At 38.1% G+C, this 17,708-nt stretch overlaps 1 protein-coding gene and 1 long non-coding RNA gene across 2 annotated transcripts in view; one reads left to right on the forward strand and one right to left on the reverse strand.

Annotated features, from left to right (window-relative positions):
- LOC135209350 (uncharacterized) overlaps positions 1–4,189 on the reverse strand; it is a 14,838-nt gene extending 10,649 nt beyond the window's left edge. The window contains 1 exon segment of the mRNA XM_064242049.1: positions 841–4,189. Within this exon segment, the coding sequence (XP_064098119.1) occupies positions 841–4,185 (3,345 nt within the window). The 5' untranslated portion in view covers positions 4,186–4,189.
- Positions 4,190–14,879: 10,690 nt separating this feature from the next.
- On the forward strand, positions 14,880–16,934 carry LOC135208963 (uncharacterized). Its single transcript, XR_010313255.1, has 3 exons — positions 14,880–14,952; positions 15,628–15,683; positions 16,621–16,934. It is a non-coding gene; the product is annotated as an uncharacterized LOC135208963 (long non-coding RNA).
- The last annotated feature ends 774 nt before the right edge of the window (positions 16,935–17,708 follow it).

Below are 17,708 nucleotides of genomic sequence, written 5' to 3' on the forward strand. Positions count from 1 at the left end.
TTCAACTTGTTCCAACTATGAAGCAATAGTCTGCCCATCCTTGTTTTACAGATATTGTTTGGGATGTTGCTCTCTAGAGCTCCTTGAATGTATACCTCCTCTTCCACTCTCTCTTTGCCTCTCTTCAGGTCAGGCTTCACATTCTAGCTTCGAACTGTGAAATCCCTACCTTTTGCGGTACTTCTGAATGATTGAAACTGCCTCTTGCCCAGAGGTGATTTGTCCCCAGTGAGGGGATTAAGTCCACTTTGTTGTAGACCAGGTTTGTTTTGGGCTGCATTGCCCAGCTCGGCCGTTGTATTATGATAAAGGGCTGTCTTATACCCAGCTAATGTACCAATAAGTCACATGGAAACGAAAGATTAGGTTTGTAGTTCCAAGTCAAGTATTGTTTCATGAATACCACATTGAATCATGATATCGCTCTTGAAGTTGTTAATATTCATAATCTTTACTGAAATTGAAAGAATTTACAGTTTTGTACAAAATAATACTAATGTCCATTGATGAATAGGAAATTCATGATTTTTGAGATTTCATCAACTTATGAAGTGGACCTCTTCAATCAACAAAAATTCAAATTATGAATACAAGCTCTACTCAAATGTAAGACTTGAAGGGGACCATTCTCTGAAAATACGACATTGAGAGCTTGTATCACAGGCTTGGATGCTGAATTCAGAATTCTGATTTTTTTTCACAAATGTATCCATATTTCAACGTGTAACTGTAAATACCCAAGAAAATTCTTTTAGAAAATAATGTGCAAAATGTGTGAATTTGTGTGTACTTCCGCACTTCCCATTCAATGATATAATTATGAGTTCATGCTGAACTTACAAAAGAGTTTGCGGGCGAGTTCTCCTGTGTAGAACGCGTATGATGGCGCCCATGGTGATGATGATGATGATTGTGATGTCCATGGGAGTGACGAAGTAGGCCCACTACTCCCCCATCAGTATCCATGAACCCCATAGTCAGCAAGGCAGGGAGAGCCAGACCAATGGGAGCCATCACAGCGACAGGAGCACCAAGCGCTCCAAGAAGCGCAGTCGTTATGGGGAGGCCCACTAACGCCGCACCCATGATTCTACGCATCATTGAATCGTGATGGTCGTCACGTCGAGACGGTGAGGAGTCCGTGGGTACCAAAGGGGGCTCGTTGGGAATATTCAGAGGCTCAAGGTTGAGAATGGCAGCCAGAGGAGGTGGCTCTGTCACCTCGATACTTCCCATGTGTGTGTCTCCCAGAGACCCTTTATGTGGTACAAAGCCTAGAAGCGCTTCTAGAGGCAGTGTTCCTGCGTCGCTACTCTGCAGTGCGCTGAGATGTGCCTGTAAGAGACTGTCTTTAAGGAGGTCAGTACTGTCAGGTTGGCCTAACAATTTGCTAGCGGTGTTTTGTGCACTGTCTAGTATTGGATTGACTTGAAAATGGCGTCTGTTGTCCAGGATATCTGGAAATGAGGGGTATCTTAGGACAGTATTTTTTGGAACTTGCAGTACATCATAACTTGGACGTTTTAGGCTTTGTTGGAGCAAAGGGTTAGGTGTGGTCGCAGGACTGCTTATAGGAATAATCTGCAATTTTGGTCTGATATTCTGTGGATTTATATCAGGAGCTGGCAAGTTTGATAAAATACTAGCTAAGCCTCCTGTATTCTCAGCATTAGAAAGGTTATCAAAAATCCCTGTTAAACCTTGGTGATTATTTTCTGTCCTGTTGATGCTGCTTTGGTTTAAAAAAGCAATGATGGTATCTATAGCTTGAACGACTTCTTCATAATCAGGAGTAGAATTTTCGGGAATTTCGTCACTTACAGATTCAACAACAGTATTAGGCTTTTCTGTGGCCAGTGACGTAGGCTCAGGAGAAGGGGTCGTGTTAATAATGTAAGTGGGACATCCTGCTTCATAGTCACATTGGATATTGATGTTGCCTTTTGGTCTCTCTTCTATCGCTTCATCAATAACAAACACATTTTCAAGCTTTTCTGAAGGCTGTGGAGCGCTGGGACGTGATCTCAAGATGAAAGTCGGACAGCCATGTTTCTTAGAACAAGCAACATTGATCTGTGATCCTGGAAAGACGTCACTTGGCAAAGCAGTTTTGTTATGTAGGCCATCTACTATAATTCTAGGTGTCATTTCTTGGTCGTTAGCAACATTTGGCAGAGACTGAATATTAACTGGTGATGGTATTCGAGTTAGTGGTGATAACTGTGATTCTGGTCTTGGTCTGAAGTATGGATCATAAGGAAAATTATTGCCAAGTGGAGGGGATGCAAAAGTGTTTGGCTCCAATACATTTTGTGGGCGAACCCTGAAGAAATTATTGTTACTCGTGGAGGTTCCTCCTTTTACTATGGTTGTTGATGTAGATATAAAATCTTCAGCTCCTTCTGCTGTTGAGTTTGCTGCAGCTTTTTCATTTTGTACAGATGACGATACACTGGCGGAAGGATATGAAAGTCGGTCAAAACCAAACGGGCCCGGAGGTGGATTAATGTTCCCTGGATAAGGATGAAAGGACGGATGAGAGACTGGTGAAACATGACTATTGGAACCAAAGTGATTTGAATTAGCAGGGTATGATGGAAATGAACTAGAATGAAAAGGAAAGGCACTCCCAGGAGGAGAAAAGGGGCCCTGAAACTGTGCTTGCTGATGGCTTCCTGGTCTCATGTTAAAAGAGTGATTTTCAGAGTTAGAGTTAAAAGGAAACTGGAAATTTTCTGAATTTTGAGGGACAGAGATAAAATTTGGAGTCTGAGGATGAAGCTGATGGTGATTATGAACAGAATTCAAAGGGGGGAACCTAATGTTGGAAATTCCTGTAGATGAATTCACCTCTGAATTTCTATGTGCATTATCATCAGCAAAAGTGTCATGATTACCAGGAGAATTTCCTGTGGGAGACGCAGAATTTTGATTTGCGCTTAGTTGCTTCACTAGTTCTTCGAGGAAAGTGGCATTAGAATTATTATGAATGTAATTCAAAATGGGAATTAAATGGTGAGAACCAATTACTGTATTATTGGAAACTATAAGTGGCTTGTCTGACAAAGATGCCACTGGCACTGCCCCTGGTATGTTTTGTATTCGAGGAAACACAGAGGTATTAGAATAATCCAGGTCACTAAGAGAACTGGAAATCTGTGATGATTTAACACTCATAGCTGGTTTAAGAGAAGTTGGAAATCCATGATTAAAGTCCTGGAAAAGGGTTGGCTCTGGTATCACAACAGAATTTTTATCTTTACTATTCTCATTATACTCAACCTTATCCAGCTTCTGCAAAATATTCAAAAGTGGATTGAAACCAGGCGGTGGAACAGTAATAGGTGGCAATGTAGTGTGGCCAGATGCTATGAGGAAGTTAGCTGGATTGACAGGTGTAATGGGTATTCTTGCTGTTGTGTAGATATAATTGGGTTGGTCAGGTCTTCCTGAAAAGAAAGGCGAAAGACCTAGTTCTTCTTCCTGAGGAACGTCACGCACAAATTGTGTAGTCTGAACTTGTGGCGATATTGTGGAATGAACTGCCAGGGTTTCCTCTAGAGCTGGCGTTTCTGTTAGAGTTAAAAAGGTCTCGGGGTTGACAGCAGAAGGCTGTGCAACGACATTGGAAGGAGGTCTTCCAGGGGCCACGGGTTTAGCACCCGAGTTCAGGAGAATAAGCTGGGCAGGATCAACAGGTCCTCCATTGATATATGCTGGAGTTGGGGGCAAAGCAGGAATTACTGGTTCCTTTTTAGGCTTTTCAAACTCAGTTGCGTTCAGACGGAAAACATTCCTGTGATCAGGTCGAGCCAGTGACGTTGTGACAAGGGAAAGCAACGGTTTTGCTTGTGAAGGCTGTTGTAGCTTTAAAGGATTTAGATTTTCAATTTGCCTTTCACTTTTAATGAACGGACTACCTTCTGTCATGCTATTGCTTCTCTGAGAATGTGTTTGCGTATCATTACTGTATATATGCCTATTACTGCTTGATTTCATTGTAGATTCCTCCACCTGATGCCTTCTAAGGGGCAGTGAAACACGAAAATACCTTCTTGAATTCTGGGTTGGTGACGTAGATCGATTATCGTCTTCTATAACTGACCTAGCTAAAGGTGACAGCAGCCTTCCTTGAGGAATCTCATGATTTAAGTTGCCATTTTTAACCGAACGCCTTTCTCTCATCTTAGGGTGCGAGACAGACCACAGCGAATACGCATCATGCTTGGTTTGGGAAAGTTTATTGCTATTGATATTCACTATAGGTTGATTTTTGTTACTTTTGAAATTTATTTTTTGAAGGTCGGTTGAATTTGCCATTAATGTATTTCTGAGATGATGTAATCTTGACTGACGTGATGAAATTTCATTTCCGCTGTAATCACTTCCATTCTTTAGTATTTTCGCTGAGACTGATATCAACATTGAGGTGTCTTTAATCTTGTACAATTTGTCTCTAAAAAGATCGGTTGTAACATGATCAGAAGTAATAGAGGAAGTATTACGACGAGATAATAGAAATGCGCTGGAAGAACTGATTAGAGAACCGGTAGAAAGTTGTGATAATGGGGAGGATGATGCAGATGATAAATGTACAGGTGAAAAGGAGGAATTCGAAGAGGAAAAAGGCATAATACCTAAAGCCCTCTGGGAGGAAATATCACCCGTTTTCAGTAAAGGAAATCTTAAAGGCTCGATGGATTTTTGGTTACTTAGTAATTTAGGAAAAACTCTCTCAGCATTTACTTGAGAAGGTCCTTCTTCAGGAGGAGGGAACAGATGAAAGGGGGAAGATCTGGCACTGAGTAGAAGGTCTCATTGAGCATATGATCCTCAGCAGGTCTTCCCGTTATCCCCCTCTGGGCTGATTCGCTCAGAACCGCTGCTCCTCCTACTTCGTGTCCTGGGGACACTGGAAACCCATCAAGATTAGACCCAGGATCTAGGTCACTCTCAGGACGAAATTCCAGTGAGCTCGAATCATCAGACTTTTGGATCTTTGTGAGAGAGGGCGTAGATTTTATTGCGGTTTCTTCCGTATTGTTGACGTTCCTCGTCACGAATTCTGTTAGTCGTTCATCAAAACGAAAGGGCGTTCCTTCAGAGGAACTATCGCCGGGGTCCTCACGTTCCTCGCCCTCCGAAGCTCGTAAATTCCGCGTCTCAGCCAAATGATCGAGGAAGGTCGTGTCATCAGCATCACCATCGCCATCGTGTATGACAACTTCCTGTTGGTGCTGAGCGCTTGGCTCCTTCGATCTCCCGCCAAACGAGTTTTCCAAGAAGAGATCTGTTGCCCGGGAGGCAACATCCGAGAGTGGGTCAGTAACGTCTTCTTCTTCTTTTTCTTCTTCAGTCCTGATGGACGAAAGGTCACTGGAGATGGAGGTCAAAGCGTTGTCGGTACCCGCAACGTTTTTCGGATGTTTCTCTTCTCTTTTATCAGCCGTGGCACCACTTCGAGTTGCTTCGGTTACCGTTACTTCATTCTCCGAGTCGTAAGGGACTATGACTTGCGGTTTATCCCGAGGAGACGTGAATTCTTTTTCTTCTTTAAAGTTTGGTTTATCCTTTGTTGACATATTTGTGTCATTTGATAATCCATTAGTATTACTTTCCTCTGTAAATTGAGCGTATTTCTCGCCCCTTTTAGAGAGAGAAAACTCATTGGTATTTTCTTCAGGTTGATTGCAATTTCGTGATGAAAAATTCATCCAATTATTATCAATTTCTTTTAATATTTTCCCCCTCTTTACTATATTGTTCTTACGAATTAAGTTAGAGATTAGTAAATTTTTTAAAATTACCTTCTGATGTTTTAGCTCCAGATGAGATTAGTGAATGCTTAGACGCGCGAGTAGGGGTTAGGTGAAGGTTTAGTTTTTCTTTTATTTTCTTCCGAATATCAAAAGCAGACCACCAAGACATATTTCTTACCTCCATCCGATCGTTCGAACTGGCAACGGCTTCGGATTCGCCACTGTCTCCGTTTTTCACAAAATCGTCCAGCTCGCTCGATGGTAAATCTTTTTCATTATTTCCGTAAACATCTGAATAATCTTTTAAATAATCACTTACTTCTTCTTCATTTAGGTTATTGGACGAGAGGTCACTCGGAGACGCAGCCCAACATACAAACGACTTAATCAAGAGGCTTATAAACAAACCTCTCATTAATATTTGCGACATCATTATGTCAGGGTCACATCAGATTCATGTCAGATTTGAAGGAAAATCCTGTGATTTATCGACAGAATATGAGTATTCTCGTATCTTACGTCCACATTATATCATTATAAGTGATTCATTTGGGTATAAAGAATTAACAATCTTTATACGCCATGTACATACGGTATCTGTAATGTACAAAAGTCACTTTTCCACCAGTCATAGTCGTAGATTTAAAACAATTTTTCCCCTTTTTATTTAACTATATTATTTCTCTCGCACTTTTCAAACGAATCATTAGATGTCAGGTCACTTTTCCCGCTTCGTCAGATGACTTTACGTTCCATTTTCAAAGAAATCTTTCAAAATCTCGTAACAGCAGCTCTGAAAACGTCTATTGCTTGGCATTTCAAGACATTTTAGAGCCAGCTTTCAAAAGTTCTGGTCATAACAACTGCCAAAACATTGGGATTAGATTAGGCCTTTTAAAAAAGAGCTTTAAACAAACTTCGGCCTATGGATTCACGCGCGGTTGAAACTACCACTTCCAAAACCGGCGAATTTTGACTTTGGAAGACACCCGGATTTGAATCACCCAAAACTTTACATCATTCGATCTACCTAAACCAAACGGCTACAGGATATTTCAGTTTGCGAAAAACGCTCGATAAAGGAGTCAGTTTTAAGTGATAACTTAATTCCAGGGTTCTCGGAGCGTTGTGAGACGGCAGTTGTGGGCGTTGCCGGGACTCTCTACACAGAGCTAGTTGCTCTCCCGCGACCGTCACAGGTAAGACTGAAGAGTCCACTCGGCAGCAGAACAGCAGCAGGTTTCACGTACCTTCCGGCTGTTGTTGCATTATGGTAATCCCTTTGTCTTGCCTCTTTATTTCGCTTTTATCCACTGACCTCGATGTTGCTAAATTCTCTCTCTCTCTCTCTCTCTCTCTCTCTCGCGCGCGCGCAAGGTCCAAAGTTGAAGAATCCCATCTTGCAGTCTGCTAGTCGACCCAGCTCTGAATAGGATATTGCAAGAGTAATCGGTCCCTCCCAACAGAATTGATGGGAAAAGGAAAATTTTTCTCTATATATATATATATATATATATATATATATATATATATATATATGAACACACAATTATAATCGTTCCACATCTATATCAGTGTATTTTCTATTCTTAAGTTTTAAGATGTCTCTCTCTCTCTCTCTCTCTCTCTCTCTCTCTCTCTCTCTCTCTCTATACACACACACACACACACACACACACACACACATATATATATATATATATATATATATATATATATATATATATATATATATATATATATATATAATATATATCTATAATAGTTCCACATCTATATCTGTATATCTTCCATTCTTAAGTTTTATGATCTCTTCTCTCTCTCTCTCTCTCTCTCTATCTCTCTCTACGTGCAATTCATCTAACAACAATTGGATATTAAGAATCGTCAAGTCAACGAACCATCTCCGCTTTTCTCATTATTAATTTTGAATATTCCGCCTCTCGAATCGATCCCAATTATTCCGCATCGCTGAATCGGGGACATCTGATCAGTATCGACTTCTCGTAATAATACGACCGGCAGAAGAGGCAATAATAATCGAGTCAAAACTATAAAGTCATTCTCGAGACGAGAGAATGTCTCTTTTCTCTAACCATAGTCTATACCGGTGAGGCGACTCTCGGTGTTGCCAACTACCTCTGCACTAAAAAAAATTCCTCGTTTTGACAGAACAGATAAGATTTTTAGGTCTTCGTATTAGTTTTGTAAAGAATAAACATCTTCAATATTACTGTATTTTCACACAATAGTAAATGATTTGTACAAAATCACGAATATAAACAGTTATCATTGATTGGGTTCGCTACGGAACTCACGCTACATTGGCAACACTGCAGTGCAGAGGCAACGGACATAACTGAGTAGCCAGCAATCAGGGCGCTCAACGATCCGCTTAGACCTACATTTATATAGATGCATTTCCGTCCGTTTTGACGAATTATTTGTGAGTTCTTGAGGAGAGATTCAAGTGAAATGGTCCATGGAACGATGGATTTTATTGTTTTTTCAAATATGGTGTCCAAAAGCGGGAATTTTGATGGCACGATTACAGAAAACCAATCAATGCCTGCTTCTAGCACCCAAGGTAGATTTACACCTACAGTTTTATATTTTTGTTTATTTGTAAATGTATTTTATAACAGCTGACTGAACAAGCAATTTGTCAGTTTTACTACATTATTTGTCAGTAAAAAATCATTGTTAATCGTCGAAGTAGCGACAAGATATAACCAAGGGCTCTATCGTTTTGATTGTATGGTCTAATCCTGAGGTCTACGTCATGCCTCTTCTTCTCCTGAAAACTCTACCACACCCTTGGTCAAGGAGGCGTGTTGACATAAGGCCGGCTTAACCTAAATCATTGTTTTCTTTCCGTTATTTATCTATTAATTCATATTTTTTTTATTAAGTTAGTTTATATGCAAATATATATATTATTGTTAATATTTTTGTCTATTTATTTTCTTTTATTTATTATGGCACTGGAAATAAACTTAGTGAGGTCCCTCTTCCATTGTGACCCTAAGTAGCCTATGTGCTTGTTTTGCATAAATGTTTAACCCAGAGCTGTTGTTTGTGCGTGCCTGGAGAGAGAGAGAGAGAGAGAGAGAGAGAGAGAGAGAGAGAGAGAGAGAGAGAGAGAGAGAGAGAGAGAGAGCTGTCTCAAGAAGTCATTCACTTTGTGGTTAAGGCAAAGACAGTTGCAAGCACTAACACAAACCACCATGTCGCTAAGGAAGGTTTTTTAGGCTGGAATGCGAGTGCGCGCATGCCACACAGACAGACATTTACATAATACAATATAATATATATATATATATATATACATATATATATATAATATATATATATATATATAAAAAGAGAGAGAAAGGAGCTATTCCCTTTAAGGGGAAAAACGTTTCCATCGATCTACATATTTATGAGGACTGAACACTTACGCAGCCATTAACTGCAGGCGGTACGTTTGAGAGACTGGACATATAACGTCGCCGTTGAACTATAACAAAAGCAGGTAAGTCTCATCTTTTTACAAGCGCCATTGCCTCTTTCTTAAGCATTCATTCTAATGTTCACCCGTCAGGAGACTCGTAATTCATATTCGGTTGTACAAGCATGAGGGTCGCCGATGATGTCCATATGTGGGACGTCTGAAGAGTAGGTTAGCAGTACTGCCAAACAGGAGTCAGAAGGAACCTTCTCCGGTTCAGTACTACGTCTGCTAGCCTGCGTCCCTGCCTGCTTGTGAGTCTGTTTGTCTTATAGGAGAATAGAGACATTATGTCCACCTCCTCGTAGTTGGGTAGTGTCGTCAGTGCGCCTCATGCGGTGTACTGTAGGCCCCCAGCTGTAACCCTTTCCTTCCTTTTACTGTACCTCCTTTCATATTCTCTTTCTTCCATCTAACAACTGATTCATAGTGCAACTGGGATGTTTTCCTCCTGTTACACCTTCCAAGCCTTCTACTGTCGATTTCCGTTTCAACGCTGAATGACCTCAAAGGTCCCATTGCTAGGCCTTGGGCCTAAATTCTATATTCAGCTTATCCACTTATCGTACCTGGGCTGGTTTGGGATCTTTCCTAGACAATGACCCTCAAGGGTTCTCGAGGGTAGTTATCAAGGAATGATATTTCTTTTGGGGGGTCATTATCTTTAAGACATCTACAGTCTTTTGTTTCTGTTTTTACGGTAATACCCAACGGGCTAGTACTAAACACGCCGCGAAAGTAGATACTACATACCGGTTTAAAACCCGTGATAGGAGATAGTTTATTCTCATGCATATATATATATATATATATATATATATATATATATATATATATCTATATATATAATATATATATATATATATATATATATATATATATATACACACACACACATCCACATATTTGAGGACCTGTTGCTAGGGAAGTACTCCTAATGAAGGCGTGATTATTTGGGTAAGGTATCAACTTCCCACGCGGCCATGCTACTGAGACTGACTCGCACAGTATCACGCCTCGGTTCAAAGTACTTTCCCCGCAACACTTCCTCATTGCAAAGGTGGGAAGGAGTGAAATGTTAAGTCAAGAGAAACTATTTGCATTCTGATAGGATGATCGTAAAATCTCACCCTATGGTAGAACAGTCTGTTGTTGGACTTTCTGGAGTCGATTACTGACGTTGAATATTCTGAAATAAATAGGTGTTTGGTGGTTGAATATTGTAGATGAATATTCTGTACTCAAAATATTCTGTAGCTGAGCATTCCATAGTCATATGAACAATGGTTAGAACATCCAGTAATCTGATTTTCCACATTCGATCATTTTGTAGCCAAACAGTAGATGAACTCTGTGGTTCACACATTCCGTAGTTAAGTATCCTGTAGTGAAACATTCCATAATCGAACATTCTTTGATCAAACACTCTGTAAATGAACATTCTACAATAAAAAAAATTCTGCAGATGAGTATTCTGTATCTACAGATATTATATTCCAAAATTGCACATTCTAACGATGTAGTACATTTTGTAGCCGAGCACTAGTCCAACATCCATTAGTCAGGCATATTGAGAGTGAACGATCTCTTGGTATTTGTTAACCAGGAGTGAATTTAGGATTTCTCTTGTTTCATAATGACACAAGCAAGAGACGAAGGACCATATCTGCTTTACAGATCCATCGATTCTGTAGGAAAAGTATTTGATTTTTGATTAAGCTTGCCATATGCCAGCCCGGGCTCTTGCTCTTAGAGCATCCCGTAAACTATAGGAAAGTCATAGACCATATGAATAAATTAGCTTCTTGTTTTGAAAGTTCCTTGCTGTTCATTGTCTTTTCTGAAGTACTGAACAGCCTCTCTCTATTACAGAGACGCTCTGGAGTGAAATATAGAATTTAGGCCAAAAGGCAAAGCACTAGGACCTTCATAAGAGTAAAAGATTTGAATGGTGTAACAGGAGGAAAACCTCAAAGCAGTTGCACTACGAAACAATTGTTAGAAGAGGGTTAAGGAAAGTAAGGTGGAAGAACGAGAATATGAACGGAAGTACAGTTAAAGAAATGAAAGGGGGAGCAGCTAGGGCCGGAGGGACGCTGCAAAGAACCTTAAGTAATGCCTACAGTGCACCACGTGAGGTACACCGAGGGCAAGAGACGTTTCGTTAACTATTAGGCCGATAAACCCACAGAAGCCCACATATCTTGTTTTGTTAAAAATTAATTTTGTAGGCCGACTGCACGCAGATATTATGATAACTATAATCACAATCAAAAACATGCGCAAACAAACACAGCTGGCCTTTTTATTACGAGAACACTCACGAACAAAAGAAACCGCCAATTGAAGAATCATTACTCTTTTTAGATGTTCGTGACTCTTAATGAGAAGTCTTTCGAACACCTGGCCGATCACTAGCCTATGCGTGCGTGAATGTTATTCAGTATCTACATTCAGTATCTAACTGGATGCTTGAATACCTGCTCTTACTTGTCGGCTGTGCTAATTACAGGTATATCAAAACACACAGACAAGAGACGAGCTCTGTGATGTCTCCGTGCGAGGCTTTCTCATCGAGCGGTTTGAAGCCACCGAGATAGAAGCCAGATAGACTTAATTTTTTCCACGGCTCATGAACAAATGCGTCATGCCGTAGCTCTCATGATAAGTTCCTAGACAGTCCAGGAGTAAGAGAAGTATTTTAACTTAATCGGGGAGTAAGCCTACACACTACTTTGCTGTTAAGATACAGGAATTTTATGATAGGATATTATGATTTATTTATTAGCTAGAATAAAGATGTAAAAAATAAATAACATGCATATTAAAAAGTACAGAACAATTATTGATAATAATATAGCGTATTTTATTTTAATTATCGTTGATGAAACAACACTCTATTCGACTGTAGATTTTAGCACGCTCCCCGAGTTAGCTGGAGGTCAGACCACGCCTTGTTGCAGTTATTAAAATGGTATTATGGCCAAATGAAAGTTCCAATGTAAGAATTACTGTGCTTTCACACCAATGTTACTTGGCATCAAGATTTATCAAAGAATCGAATATGAAGGTCCACGGAAGATTACAAATTTCCATTACTTAGCAAACTGGCGCGTAATCCACAATTCTGGAATACGTACAAAATCTTGCGGATTCAACCTAATCCTGAAAGGGATTTAGTTTGCAGTACAGAAATACAAGACCCTTGAAATACTTTTTTTTATCGTTTATTATAAAAAAAAGTATTTCAATAATTCACATTATTTGTATAATTCTCTTAATACAAAAATATAAATATAAACTTAGATAACATTTTGCTACAAAAACAATATAAATCAAAACGTATAGCTTAAACATGATTTAGTTACACGATTGGAAATATTGCTTGTATTATATCTACATTTAATATACATCCTTTCTGGTTCTAATTTATTTTTCAAAAGAAAAACTATGTTTTGACATACTAAGTAAATTGAGCACATTTTCAGCAAGTTCCTTTTAGCTGAGAAAGTGGCTGTTGCTAAACAAACATAATCATCAAAGTTGAAATTCATACAAGCCTCTTTCGAATTTATCTTTTACTTGGTAAATGTTAGAATAAGTGATTCTTGAAAGGGTAACTGCTTTACTGGATAGTCAGTCTGCAGCTTACGGCCACTTTTATCCTACAGAAACTGCTGTAAGTTCCGTTGTAAATGACCTGATAGAGACGATCAAGAAAAAAGGATTGTTGATGTCAGTCTTATTCTGAATAGTTTGCACTGTGAAATTTATCAGCATTAATGAGATTTGTGCTGGTTTAGAGGGAGGGAATGTTTTCTCCATCCTTGATTGGGGCCAGTTCAGTTATTTTAATGTAATTCTATTTTGAAACGATCAACAGAGTAAATGTGGTATTTTGATGCTACTCGATCTGAGCGATGTTTTAAATACAGTTATTCATTAAACCTCCTTCAAATTATTTACAATCAGTTTGTATAACAAAATAGGATTCCGAGTATTGGAAAAGCTACCTATTAGACACAATATACGTTCGATTCCTCGCTCTGCCAATGTGGAATCAGAGGAATTTGTTTCTGGTGATTAGAAATTCAATTTCTCGGATCCCACAATAAGCTGTAGGTCCCTTTGTTAGGTAACTAATTACTTCCTAGCCATGTAAAAATGTCTAATCCTTCGGGCCAGCCCTAGGAGAGCTGTTAATCAGATCTGCAGTGGTCTGGTTAAACTAAGATATACTTAACTTAGACAGAAAATACTGTGTACAAATAGGGAACTCAGCTTAGGACACATTAAGACGAGGAGCACCTCAAGGCGGTGTATTAGGTCCGATTTAATTTTGTATCATGCCATGAAGCCTGCTACAGGGATGTAGGGGTCAAATCCAAGCTATTTGCAGACGATACCCAATTTTGCTTTTTCTTGAACGATATCAACGGTACAAATGAGATAATAAACGATGTCCTCACCGGTGCAAGGGATGTACTATAACATTTAAGCAGCTGAAATTAAATCAATATAAAACTGAGTTTATGTTGGTAGGGAAGAAAAATTACATATGAAACCGATGAAATATGAAAGCTTGGTTGTTTTCGACTTAATGTAAATCGAAATATATATATAGTCTCTGTATAGGTGACATAGTATGAGGCTTAGGTGTGCAGCTAGGCTGGTATTTGCCTCTTAGTGCTCAAATTATAATTGTTGTAAGGTTCACTGCACATCTTAGAAATACTTCCTTCGTTAACAAAAATATGATGGATAGTGTTACATAAAAATCTTTTGTGACTTAAACTGGGTAACTACAGAAAATACCGTCCCTAAGATGTAACCAAATTACTAAATAATTCTAAATAGAGCGTTTCATAGCCTTTATTATTCTAGTTGCACTGGTCCCCCATCAAAGCTAAAATAACGTCCAAAATATGTAAAATGATTCATGAAGCTGACTGTGTTCAAATATTTGAACGACTTGCTGCATATAATACATCCAATGCAAGGAATCAACACAAGAATAGGCACAGATGGACTATTAAGTTATTTGAGCCAAACCGCAATTCAAAAGTAGGCTTTAGAAATTTTCAAAATAAGCTCCCACACGGTACCAGGAAGGCTGAAAATATCAAGTCGGTCAAGAAAATATTAAAGTCTTGACTTTTTTCTGAGTGCGATGACGGTGTGGATTTGACAACGAATAGGAAGTACGCGATCCAATATAAAAGAATCCGAGAATGTGTCTTCATTATTAAGCATGTGACGACTGACGAGTTGAGCTATCGTTTTTTTTTTTTCATTATTTACTGCGTGTCAGTACGTAACACACCCTAGAATTTTCATTCTCTCATTCGGTAAATTATCGATAAAAGTTTTCTGTTATGATACGCAGAGTCTAATTTAATCGAGAAGCGCAAAGTCATTGAATGAAGAATCAGTCAATTAGCGTGATGACAGCGAAAAATTCTTTGAAAGTTTCCCCTTAAACAAAACACAAGGACGGCTTAGTTACTCTTCCGCGTGAATCGACTCGTCCAAGTTTCAAGGCAGTGAATTCGTGGTCCTTGGTGAATACGCCAACCGAAGTTCTCGATAGTCGGCATTGATGAGTTACTTGTTTAGTCAGTCTTCGACTCAGGTGAAGTTCTTTACTTTTGTGTTGTGTTAGTATTTTCGTCGGTTCATCGCTGCGTGTAACGGTCCTAGGTAATTCCTTTTCTGCTGATCTTGCTAATGGTAATTGGTAGCGTGACAGATGGCCTACGTTAAGTAGTGGCGACTTGCCTAGGATCTGCGATAATTTAGTTTCATAACTCTTTTTTTTAATTATTTTGAACGAGATGCGGGACTACAGTTTAGGTTATTTCAGAATCTCGAGTGTTCACAGGTTAAGTTACTGGACGTAATGAATTGTTGCTCTTAGTTTTTTATATTATTACAACCCTAAGTTTTAGTTCAGACTAAATTAGTATTATTTAATGTCATGGTTTTTCCATAGAATGTTGTACAGCAGATATGCTAAATTAACTGCATATTGTTAACATCACAGTATTAGTTAATTTTATTATGCATTAGTTAGCATTAGTTCTATCTTGTATTTCTCCTCTGGTCTATTTTAATTTTTTTATTTTTAACCTGCAGTATAAATATAGCGTTCGTAGCCAGGATATCTGATGGTCACTTAAGTTTACTTCTAAAATTTACTTTATAATTTACTTAAAATTTAAACAGAATAAGTGTTACGAACTTGTGTACTTTTAACAGCTTTCACTTTTAAAAACTTGTATATACCTATCTACCTTTAATCTTAATTATGACTTTTATTTTATTAAAGGAAATTCATCATATACTGCTACAAACTTAATTATAAAATATTTCCAGATTGGTGAAGACATCTGTGAGGAAGAGGTCCAAATTCTCTGGCCAATAATTCCTAAGTATAACTCTGATACTCCCGGTGATTGCCATATAAACTAGGAATAGTGACTGTTTAGAACTTTTTTTTTTTTTTTTTTTTTTTTTTTTTTTTTTTTTTTTTTTTTTTTTTTCCCCCACCTCCGCCCCTGTAGGAGGATTTTGGTTCTGTCGGGTGGTTAGTGTGTTTTTATTTATTTATTTTTTCTTTCCTATTTTTGTGAATTTAAAGTAGTAACATTATTTTTTTGAGAAGAATAGAATTCTGCATTTAATTTTTTAAAATTTTGTGGTTATAATTTTCCAAGTTAGTAGTTAAATGAGTTAATCTAAAAAATTTTCTTTATCGTTTAAAGATTCCAATTTCCAAACTTTCTGCATCTGTACCTCAACTTTTATTTTAATGAAATTTAGTAATGCCTTGTTTTAGGAACTTAATTTATTATTTTTAATTTAATTTTAAATCTTAAGTTTAAACGAAACTTAGCACTCATACAATGAACCAAAATAAGCAACACTGCTCGGCTGCTCTTGAAATTTCTTTGGTTGGCAGTTCAGTTGTTAGCTGATTTTTGGTGCCTCCCGTTCCACGGTTTAATTCTTAGTATATATTTTTTTGCTAAGTATTTTCTTTGAAAAGTTTGAGCAGTTTGTCTCTATAAAGCAGCGAATTTGATCTATCATGAAGGCTTGGTAAATGTTACTTTTTTACTGACCAAATTCTTTAATGGCCAAATTCTTATTTTTAATCAACTTTTAATAAGTACAGTTTTAATTTTTATTGAGACTGTTACTGAAATATAAAAAATTTAGGCAACATATTAAAACACTAGTAAGTAATGTTTTAATTTAACTTTTATAAGTTTAACTTTTATATTTAATGACCAAATTCTTAGATTTCATTTGTAATAGTTTTAATTAGTATGTCAAAACTTTCTGCTGTAGTTTTTTGCTTTACAGGCAGTGGATTGCGATGGTTGAGGCAGTTAGCAAAGAACTCCGGTCCGTTGCTGTGTCCGTTGCTTTTACAAAATGTATATCAGTTGAGACAAGAGCCTGGTGTTGCTTATGTACTGCTCTGGATGCCAAAAGTTTTCGGGCTTGACTTAAAAGGTTGTAATTAAGTAAAAAAAACTTTTCTTGCCATAAATTCCGAAATGAACTGTGTAAGGTATTTTGTAACATTAACCAGGTGCAGTCTTCAAATCCAGTGTTTTAAATACTAAAAGTCGCTCCAGTGTAACATACATCACATGTGAAGCCTATTGTTATATAGTTGGGAATATTGTAAGTTTTGGTGGTTTATCTTAATGCCTAATACCTGAAAATACTGTTAAGATTCTGGTACAACGTATAATAAATTACCTAAATTAAATGACTTGAGAATCTCGCTGATGGATTAAGTTTAATGAACATAATTCCATTTAAACCCTAAAATGGTTACTAGGAAGAGTTTTCTTCTGTGAAACTTGGATATATTATCTGAGCAAACTACTATATTCTAAGGCCCCGTCCACACGGTCGAGCTTTGGTCGACGAACTTTGTCCGATGTGACGTCAGAAGCGGAGAAACTGCGAGAAAAGTCAGAACTTTGCCGCTGTTTCTCCGCTTCTGACGTCACATCGGACAAGTTCGTCGAGCAAAGCTCGGTCGTGTGGATGGGGCCTAAGAGAATCTCAAACTGATGGATTAAGAATTTTTGAATACTGAGAGCCCGTGAATGTTAAGTATCTTTGGCTAAAACTTGGGGTTAATAACCTTAAGCCTAAGCAAGTGATTATCTTGAAGAATCAATAACTGATTTTATGAAATCCTGAGAACCTAAATGGTAAAGAATGAAACTGAAGGCAGTTAACAAGGCACTTGTGAAATCTCTTATGAGCAACCTCAGCTTTGAGGTTTTCTTTGGGCTTTATCTGCACCATAAACAAAAGGCAATTTCCATACGGAGGAGAGTTCTTTTGACGAAACTTACATTTACCTGTAAAACTTAATAAGTTTACTGAAATGTCTGTTAGTCACGATCAAAGATACAGCGTCCAGTTAA

This window comes from Macrobrachium nipponense, chromosome 37, assembly GCF_015104395.2.
Source record: "Macrobrachium nipponense isolate FS-2020 chromosome 37, ASM1510439v2, whole genome shotgun sequence".
Lineage (NCBI taxonomy): Eukaryota > Metazoa > Arthropoda > Malacostraca > Decapoda > Palaemonidae > Macrobrachium > Macrobrachium nipponense.